Source organism: Fundulus heteroclitus, unplaced genomic scaffold (genome assembly GCF_011125445.2).
Source record: "Fundulus heteroclitus isolate FHET01 unplaced genomic scaffold, MU-UCD_Fhet_4.1 scaffold_95, whole genome shotgun sequence".
In the NCBI taxonomy this organism is placed as follows: Eukaryota; Metazoa; Chordata; class Actinopteri; order Cyprinodontiformes; family Fundulidae; genus Fundulus; species Fundulus heteroclitus.
The window spans coordinates 420,361-431,120 of record NW_023397417.1 but is presented as its reverse complement, the minus strand read 5'-3'; the positions used below and the strand labels follow the sequence as shown (position 1 = coordinate 431,120).

Below are 10,760 nucleotides of genomic sequence, written 5' to 3'. Positions count from 1 at the left end.
TTGTATGTTTGTCTTTTTTTTTTTGCAAAAGACCTGCCCTCACTTCTTAAGGATTACAAGTGACTGTGTGCTCATCCAGTTGCTCTTCGTTGGAACCAGAGAAGTTCTCAAAATCACAAGGTTTTCTGAAAACACAGAATACTCGTATTTCAGGGCTTGACATAAAACAAAATAGAAACTTTTTTCTATAGAAATCATTTGGAAATGTATTCGGTTCAAACTAATCTTCATTTAGCTTTATGCAAAATCTTTGAGAATGTATATTCTGTCTAGATATTCAGCACAACATTTGTGAATATTTGATATTCAGCACAATATTTGTGTTCCTCATAAGACACATTTGTGTCCTATGAGGAAAGATAATAATTTGTATGCTTGTTTACTCTCTTATAACAACAGCTTTGGAGCAGGTAAAAAATCAGGTAAAACAATAGTGGATAATAAAATACAGAAAAAAAGAGTGTGAATTTAACCCAGGCTGTTTGAGTGTCAGCTGCAGAGTTTTTGTACAGCTCTGGGGCTTCCTGTGTCACTGTGCTTCTCGAGCACAATAATAAACTGCAGAGTCTTCGGTCTTCAAGCTGCTCATGTGCAGATACACTTGATCCTTGCTGTTGTCTCTGGAGATGGTGAGGCGATTCTGGACAGATGTGGAGTAATATTTATCGCTTCCAGTGGGAGCAGAAATATGGGAAACCCACTCCAGTCCTTTTCCTTCAGCTTGTCTGATCCAGCTGATACGAGCATCATCATCTGATATTCCTGCATATGTACAGGTCAGAGTGTGGGATTCTCCATGTCGTTTCACCACTGGTTCAGATTCAGTCAGCGTCTGAGTGAAAACAGCTGAAAGAAAGACGGTGAGAAGGATCCGAACAGAAAACCTGTTAACAGAAGAGTGCAGAAGTTTGCTACCTACCAGAAACTGTAAACAGCAGGAGAAGAGAAACACAGCCGACTGCAGTCATTGTGAAAAGTTGTTGCACATCTCCTTGGTGGTTCGGTTCCTTCTGAGATAAATAAAGACATTTACATTGGCTCCTCCCCACAACTTTAAAATAAACACGTATGTAAACATGTTGAGGGAAATGGGCATACGACTGATTGCTGACATGGAATTAATAATGCTTAGGGTGAAAAAAACATATTTGTTGTTGATCTGTACCTTTTAATGCATTAAAAGCTGATTTACTTAAACACTGCATGACTGTAGCAGTAAAACAGGAACAAAGGAGACTTTGCATGTCCTTCTAATTTACAAAAGTTAGTAACACTTTATTTGAAGGGGTGTGGATATGACTGACTGGGACAACAGTCATGAAGATTTATGACAGTGTATGTATTACATATCATTCGAGAGACACTTTTTGTGCAAAATGGACATTGTTCAAGACTTCTCTGTTATGAACATTTGACATTAACACAACCAAAAATTTGTTTGTAATGACAACTTAAAATTAACATTATAGACATTATAACCCAACATAAATATCTCAGCAGGTCTTAGTATAAATCTTAAAAAGTTATTTAGATGTATCCGTGAACATTACATTACACTGTGATGTGTGATGTGTCTTAATTCTGTCAATCATGAGACCATTTTGATTTTGTCATTAACATTATCCCTTAACTCAATTAAAGTTGAACAAGTATTTCAACTTGTCATAAAAAATGCCTTTAAGTTGTAGTGCATTGATTAATTGTTATAAATACCCTATCAAAACCAATCGACAAGTAATGGATACAATTTATTTTATTTGTTTGCACAGTACTTGCATTTTTTCTTCCTCAACTCCACCTTGCCCCACTGCTATCTGTTTAAAATGAAGGTACATATAAATACCTTTTTAAAGGTTTCTAATTAGATCTGTTATTACATTTGTATAATGGGTTATGATTGCTTGGTTATTGTCAAGTTGTCGTAAAATAAGACTTTTTTAAACAATGTCAACCTTGCATTAAAAGTGTCATAATGTGTTCAATGTCACAGTGACAACAGTCATACACATGCATAAAGATGTCTTCATGTTCATAACATTGTTATGTCACGTTTATGACATATAATGTCAGTCTTATGCACACCCCTTGAAATACAGCGACGTTTGACACAGACTGTACTGCTAAATGAATAGCATCTTATTGCTACGCACATTTTAAAAGATTTTACATATACATTCAGAAAGAAAAAAAAGCTGTCAATCTTTCTATAAACTGTAACGTGTAAATTAATTTATGACATTAAATAATTTATGTTATGCCATAACACACTTTGTATATGGATAATTTAACTTAGATTAAGTAAATTGTTGTCATATATTGGTTTTCAAAGAATTTATAGTGTATTGGTTTCCCTCTGGTGGTTTAATGTTGCATTTTTTCCTTCTGTGAAGTTATATTTGATTGGCCAGTTGGTGGTTATTTTGACTCATTAGCAGAGGAATTCACATGGGGCACATTTTCTGCTCATTCCGATGTATTGTGTTTGGGGAGTGCTTTGAACAAGGACTACGCTTTACATGATTAAAACATAAGAAAATAAAAAGCAGAATAAAAAGCAATTCAAAACTTAAATGTAGAAATTTTTAAACAAAATGGAAACTAAAAGATTTTAATAACAGATGGACTACAAACTTAAACAAATGATGTTTCAGTAAACAGTTTAACTCGAACAGTGAATGGCAAAGGCAGTTCTAAACACATGGGTTTTCAATCTAGATTTAAAAGCCTTCAGGCTTTCAGCACTTTTACACTTTTATGGAAGTTTGTTCCAGATAAGTGGAGCATGAAAAAAAATGCTGCTTCTCTGTGTTTTGTCCTGGTTCTAGGTATGCACAGTAGGCTGGACTCAAAAGACCTTAGTGGTCTTGGGGGGTTGATACACTGATAACAAGTTTGTGATATATTTAAGTGCTAAGCTATGCAGTGATCTATAGACTATATAATATTTTAAAGTATATTCTCTGAGATACAGGGAGCCAGTGTAAGGACTTTAGAACTGGGGTAATTTTGTCTATTTTCTTAGTCTTGGTGAGGACAAAGGCAGCAGCGTTCTGGATCAACTGCAGTTGTCTGAAAAACTTTTTTGGTTTTGGCTTTTGTGTTTTTTGTTGTTTACATAGTTTCATGTTTTTTTTTATAACGAGAGAATCAAAGTCTTCACTTAAGTCATGTTCACTTTCACCTGACAGATATCGGTCAGTCACCACACAATTTTCTAACACATTTTTTTTTATTTAGAATTTTGTATTATTAATATAAAAGGATGGAAGCTCATTTTGCTTGACACTAAAATGGTTTCCTGAAAAGATAAGTGTAGCATATTATTCTGGTAAATTAATTATAAAATAAGAATTTGAACTTTATTGATCCCACAATGGAGAGATTCACTTCTGCATTTAACTCACTGTTAAATCTGGGCTGCCACTGTGCGGCGCCTGGGGAGCAATTGGGGGTTAAGGGTCTTGCTCAGGGACCCAGAGTGGAGACTGTGGAGATCGAACCAGGTACTTGCAACCTTCTCAAAGCACAAGTGTGCTGCTCTAACCAGTAGGCCACTACTCCCTACCTTTTTAATGTTTTACATTATAATGTAAAACATGACACAATACAGGAATGGTGACAGTACTAGAAGCTAATTTGATTGTTAATGTATATGAAAGTTCTTTACATATTCCTCTATAAAACATGTGATGTTCAGAAGCGCATGTTGAGAGGATGACTGGCTCAGCTGTTCACAGCTTAGAACAGAAAAAGGAGACGGTACGCGTTGCATGCCAGGAAGAAGTCCCAGTACAAGGGGGAGAAGTCAAATTAAGTTTATTTGTACAACATATTTCAGCAACATACAATTATTTATGCAATAAATAACACCACATAATGCGCAACAACGTCACAAAATTATGTGACCTCGTAATTAACTTGTATGATGGTTTTAAGGGAAATTTTAATCTTAATCTTAATCTTTCTTTATTAAATTTCATCATCCTCATTTGATGTTTCAAACTGCAAGCTCATTTTATTGAAAAAGCTGCCAATACTTGCACATTAAACAGAGTCTGTTTTCATAGCTTAATTCTAGCTTCCAGCGGAGGCAGAGGCAACCCAAACATAGTGGTAGGGGGCAGCACATGTGATCCACTTTACAGCGTCATGAGAGAACAACACTGCAGCCCAAATATCGGACCGGGCCACCAGGAATTGTCCCGGTGCTCCCCATTAGCCACTCTGGGTCTGAGTAGTCAAAACCCATGTTCATTAAGTTGTTACCTGACTCCGCCAGATAGATTTGCTCCGCATATCCATCTGGAAACCTTCCGTTGAAGTAATTTTGGGAAGGGGCGAAAATACTGGTTAGCTGATTGGCCTATGTTGGTGATAGACGGGCCAAATAAACCAATGAGATTCGTCGTCGCTCGACGAAAACACAACCACAAGCCAAGCTACTCTTGCTGCTGCAGGTAAAGGCTCGTTAGCTCAGCAAAGAAATACTCTGTAATTTCGATAAAACTTGCTCGATAGCCACGCTAACGCTAGTTTCATCGGCTGAAGCAGCCATGTTCTTTAGACTGAACTGTCGCGCTTCCCGTTGCGTCACACCTCAACCCGCCTCAAAGCCAACGCTAATTGGACGTTCGTTTGGTGAACGGCTCCAAATTTTCTTCAACGGAGGGTAGCCAGACTGATCTGCGAGTGAAACCTTGAAAGCTTGCGAGATCAGGATGGTCTCACGAGGCTAATTAAGTTGTGCTAAAGACTAGAATCATAAAGACCCCTTTTTTACTATAAAGAAATAATAATGAAATACATTAACTTAAAGTTATTTGCTTTATTTCCTTTCGTATAAATGCCCTCTCAGATTTGTTGACATTGGATAGCATTAACATTCTTAATGGGAAGGACTGTGACAGAAAATGAAAACCATTGGAAAAAATAAAATAAAAACATTTTTGTCTCACCATCAATGTTTCAGTGCAGTCATTATATCACTATTAGATAGATAAGATAAGATAAACTTCATTTATATAGCACCTTCCAACAATGGCTAGCATTGATCAAAGCGGTTTACAAATTAAAACAAATACATACAGAGAACAAAAAAAAAAACAGTTAAAAGGCAATCACAATAAAAAGATAAAAGAATATAGGAGTACAAAAGGTTAAAAGACAACAACGGCCCTTGCGGCCCAAATATGACATTCAAGATAAAAGTTTTCATCTGTTATTTGAGGGTGCTTTAGGTTTTTGTACAGCTGCTGAACTGACTTCAGTCACTGTGACTGTCGAGCACAGTAATAAACAGCAGAATCTTCTGTTTTCAGACTATTCATCTGCAGATACACCTGTTGTTTGCTGTTGTCTCTGGAAATGATGAAGCGCCCTTGGACTGACTGAGAGTGATAGATATTGCTGGGGTTATAAATGCTAGCTAACCACTCCAGTCCTTTCCCAGGAGCCTGTCTGATCCAGGCCATCCAGTAGTCACTGAATGTGAATCCCGAGGCCGTACAGGTCAGCATATGGGAGTCTCCGGGGTTTTTAACCACTGATTCAGATTCTTTCAGAGTCTGTCCTTCAACACCTGTGAAGCAGCAAAAGTGTAATTCTTGTTAAAAGGCAATTTCTCAAAAACAGTTTAATAAAAGGCAATTTCTCAGCATATACTCACCCATAAAACAGAGGACAAAAATAAACAGTCCTGTTCTGCTATCCATCATGTTCTGATGTGTTCTCTGTTCTCTTATCGCCCGTTCATGCTCCAACTATTAAGGCTGGAAGTTTTTCAAGTTTTGCATTGACTCCTCCTGCCAGGGAGGGAGGAAATTAATCTCAGGCTGACAAGAAAGTGAAAGTGTAAATTAGTTTCTTTATGTCAGAATTCAGTTTTTGTTGTTTATTATTTTCACTTCACTGGATGAAATAAAATAAGTGAGATGGGACACTCTTTATTGTTGGCACTGTTGGATAATTGTTCTGAACATTAACAATTGTTCAATAAAAACTTACGTTTTCTTTTTTTAAAAGGCAAGTTTTTTTTTCTTTTTTGGACTGGGTGAGCATCCTGTAGTAATTCATTAATAAAATGCTTCCTCAAAAACATCTTAAAACACTGTGTAGATAATGTATACATGTACATGAGTCTTGTGAAATCCATTCTAGTGGCTTAAAAATGCATCAACATAACTCAATTGAATGAATCATCTTGTTGTCACCAGCACCACCATATGGCCAAAGAGAGAATATCTCAAAGCCTCCCCACCTGCTTTAAACACACAACATCTTCATCACAGTAATACACAGCAAAGTATTATGACCTTAAATTGGACAGTCTAAGAAAAACCATGTTATTGCTGTTTCTACTTGTCTTATCTATTTTACCCTGAAAACTGCTAAACTCCACCTCCATCCATGTAGATACATCCAATACTTTGTCTCCTTCAACTCATATCACAGCACCTAAATGAAGCCAGATCCGCTGGAGGAGAGACTGAGTCTCCCCAATGATTTGTTTCAAACTCTGTATTCTGAACGGCAGCTTGATGACGTACCAGCAGAAGAGATTGCACTAATTAAAATTAGGAACCTATCAGATTTTTCACATTTAAAGACACATATCAATTGTGTTTATTGGGACCTGGGTAAGGAGAGGGTAGGACTCACCAGGAGGAGTTAGAATGAGCAGAACAAGAATAAATGTGTTTAACTTGCTGAGGAGGATTTCTGATGCCCGGGTTACAAGAACAGTCATCAATACACATCTTGCAAGGAAACACTCATTTAAACCTAGAGGATGCATAACGGAGTGGATTCTTTATTCTTGTTACACAGTTAAACACAGTCATGTTTTTATCTTAAATTTGATTTATGTTCCTGATGGTGGAGAGAAAACAAAATAGTTCTAATTGTTCTGTTCCTCTGTATCAGTGCAATCACTAAAACACGGTTAGTTTCTTATGAGATAAAAGGCACTCGAGGTTTTTGTACAGCTGCTGAACCGACTTCAATCACAGTGAGACTCGAGCACAGTAATAAACAGCAGAATCCTCTGTGTTCAGACTGTTCATCTGCAGATAGACCTGCTGCTTGCTGTTGTCTCTAGAGATGGTAAACCGGCCTTGAACTGACTGAGAGTAGTATGTGCCACTACCAGTAGTGACAGAAGCAACCCACTCCGGTCCTTTTCCAGGATCCCGTCTGATCCAGGTAATCCAGTGGTTGCTGAATGTGAATCCAGAGGCTGTACAGGTTAATTTGTGGGATTCTCCTGGTCTTGTAACCACTGATTCAGACTCTGTCAGAGTCTGACCATCAATACCTGTGAAACAACACAGTCAAAAATCATAACTTTTGTAAAATGACTATTTAGTAAAGACAAATTATGTTCTGCCAACATTTTCTCACCCATAAAACAGACGATTAAAATGAGCAGTGCTGATCTGTGCTCCATCATGATCCAGTGTGTTTGTTGTTCTCTGACAATAGAACAAGAGATATAATTATGGCTGTAAGTTACAAAGGTTTTACATTGACTCCTCCTACCTGGAAGGGAGGAACATAGACTTGAGTATTAATACAGTATCAAAGTCTGACTGGATTTATGTCATGCACTAAAGAAAACAATAAATAAAATGACATGAACAGCAAATAAAGGAAACCCAAATTAAAAGAGACATATAAAACAAAATGAACATATTTACAAACTATTGTGCAATCATCCTGTATTACCATACTTTTTTGGACTATAAGTTGCATCAGTCAAAAAATATGTCATAAAGAAGAAAAAAGATATGTATGTCATGCCGGACTATACTTCACATTTATTTAGAAATTTATTTTACACAATCCAAGACTAAAAACTGACATTTAATCTGTTATGGCAATTTATTCAATGACACAGCTGCATCCACAGTTGGCTGAATAACATGAAACGTACCTAGAAGGTTGAATGGGGTAAATTAGCATAATTAGCCACCAACCTGGAAAGTTCTTGTCAGCCCTTTACGCTGAAAGTTGGTAAAATTAAGCTGAAATTATATACTGACCGTAGCAGTGTTTTAATTAATAAATATATGCTAAAATCTTTTTATGTATAATTATTCGCCATTGTATTGTTATTTTTCTGTCTTAAAATAAATCTCAAAGTGTTTTGTGTCTTTATTTAAAAACAATTCATGCTAAATTGAAAACAGATCATCTTCTTCAGGCCAAAAAGCAAAAGTATTGATCTGATATTACGTATATGATGAGAACTGAACAATGACCATCCATCAGTGGCCTATATAGTATTAAACACAGAGAGGATAAGGAATCACTTTACTAAATTAAGTCATTTTTTGTTGTTTCACACAAGAAATCTAGTCAGAAATAACAAAGAAAATAATTTAGTTTAGAGACGAACTTGTCGCAAAGCAAGAAATCCATGCAAGTGTCAACAAATTTTTGTTTGATTGAAAACCTGAGAGAGATAAACTATAGACAGATAAGCTAACCATGGATAGAATACTTGGTAAACACCAAACAAAATCATAGAATAAACGTACATAGTATTATAGTAAGAAACAAAGATATTTTGCATACATTTTATTTAAAAATTAGGCCATTGCTGGGAAAAAAAAACTTTTGACTATAGTTATTCTGAGGTCATAAAACTACTTCTGATACTAAAACCCTCTGTGATCTAAATGCAATGTTAACAGGTAAACATTAACCAGAGTTCTTACTGTCAGTATTTTCTGGTTAGTTTTGAACAGTTTGGAAAATAAATATTTTGTAGAGGTGTAACAATACATTGATCTACATCAATTTATCAATTTGATGTTTAAAGATCCAGTTACATCAATACAAAATGAAAATATCAAGCCATGTTGTCATTTTTAGGATGTGCCTTTATTTTGAAATTTGGGAATGGGACTACAGAGACAGGTGATCTATTATTATTATTATTATTATTATTATTATTATTATTATTATTATTATTAAATTAGAAAAAATCTGTTTTTGTCTTTTGTCCCTGCTGCATCTCGTAGATACACAATTTTATGTTTTTTTTTTTTTTCACATTAGATATAATATTTCCGATGGTGGGACAATGATAAAAAAGGGACTTTAGCACTCTTCAATATTAGTATCAGTGTTTAGTGTTTCATTGTATCATTCTTAGTTTTCCAGTCCTCACAGCAAAAATACAAGTATCCAACTTCTGAATGAGACTTGAGGTTTTTGTACAGCTGCTGAAGCGACTTCAGTCACTGTGACTCTCGAGCACAGTAATAAACAGCAGAGTCTTCTGTTTTCAGACTATTCATTTGCAGATACAGCTGATCTCTGCCATTGTCTCTGGAGATGGTAAACCTGCCTTGGACTGACTGAGAATAATATGTGCTGCCACCACCATCAATATAAGCAACCCATTCCAGTCCTTTTCCAGGAGCCTGTCTGATCCAGGCCATCCAGTAGCTGCTGAATGTGAATCCAGATGCTGTACAGGTTAATTTGTGGGATTCTCCTGGTCTTTTAACCACTGGTTCAGATTCTGTCAGAGTCTGACCATAAATGCCTGTGAAGAAACACAGTCAACAAATAAAGTTATTTCTACAACACCGGATCACACGAGCAAATACAATATCTTGAAGCCTTTTCTCACCTGTGAAGCAGATGAAAAAGAAAAGCAGTTCAGATCTGACGTCCATCATGTTTCACTATGATTCTTGTTCTCTGACAGCCTTGTTTTGTCACACAAATATAGCTGGAAACTAGTAAGCTTTGCATTGACTCCTCCTGTCAAACGTGTGTGTGTGGGGGGGGGGGGGTTATTCAAACTCAGATATGTAAGGTAAATAGTTGCTATTTTTAATTAAAAAATTCCAATTAAGACAAAGGTCTGACTAATAAAGTGTGGCAAGTCACTCTAATTAGAAAGCAGTTGGATACAATATTAATAATCATGATCATTAGAATAACAAACAAAATCTGTCAGGAATATCCATATCATTGGGCCTAATTGTTCGGTATATATATATTACTCAGTTTTACAACAAACAGTTATTCTTATTTATACAATATTGTGGCAGGTCAGAAGTAGGCTAGCAACCTCAAAGCATAAACTTTGGGTCACCACAAAGAAATTTGAAGCTTTTGCCTTCGATCACTGTTTGTTTCTTTCATCAAACACAGTTTTATATATCGAAAAAAAATGGTATACTCAACACATAAATGAACAAACATAATGTATGCATTTTTATCAGGAGACCGTTTTGGGCCCATCATACTAAATGTTTCTTGGAAAATGAGCAAGAGAAATATGTTTTGCCAAAGCATGCGTTGGTGGAAAGTCAGCTAACAGGAAATCCTAAGTTCCAGCTGTTGAGCTCAGTGTTCTTGTGTTTGTGTGTGTCTGCATGTGAGGAGGTTTTGTACAGCCTCTGTGCTCACATTAACCACTGTGTATCTGGCACAGTAATACACAGCAGAGTCCTCTGGTTTCAGGTCTGACAGCCTGAGATACACCATGCTGTTGCTGTTGTCTCTGGTGATTTCTATTCGTCCATCAACACTGCTGGCATAAACTGTTTTACTTGCATCATTCCAAATTGCCCCCATCCATTCCAGGGGTTTTCCTGCTGGTTGTCTGATCCAGTGCATTCCATACCGACTGAAATCAAACCCAGATCCTCTGCAGGACAGACTGAGAACTTCTTGAGGCTTTTTCACCACTGAGGTGGAAGGAATGGACTCCAGAGCCTGGCTGTTAAAACCTGACAGAG

The 10,760-nt window shown here is 36.5% G+C and overlaps 1 protein-coding gene across 1 annotated transcript; it reads right to left on the bottom strand.

Moving 5' to 3' along the window:
• Positions 1-6,982: 6,982 nt before the first annotated feature.
• LOC118562512 lies at positions 6,983-9,689 on the bottom strand. Its single transcript, XM_036134947.1, has 5 exons — positions 9,641-9,689; positions 9,246-9,553; positions 7,511-7,536; positions 7,399-7,469; positions 6,983-7,312 (listed from the first exon to the last, which is right to left on the bottom strand). Exons 1-5 carry the CDS (start codon positions 9,687-9,689, stop codon positions 7,002-7,004), a joined length of 765 nt encoding a protein of 254 aa, XP_035990840.1. The 3' UTR covers positions 6,983-7,001.
• Positions 9,690-10,760: the final 1,071 nt, after the last annotated feature.

Coding starts and splice junctions, on each gene's coding strand:
- LOC118562512 (XM_036134947.1), bottom strand. CDS start 9,689: ATGATGGACGTCAGATCTGAACTGCTTTTCTTTTTCATCTGCTTCACA. Junction 7,537..9,245: donor ACTGTGCTCGAGAGTCACAG/TGACTGAAGTCG, acceptor CCTCCCTTCCAG/GTAGGAGGAGTCAATGTAAA. Junction 7,313..7,398: donor TTTAATCGTCTGTTTTATGG/GTGAGAAAATGT, acceptor GTTGTTTCACAG/GTATTGATGGTCAGACTCTG.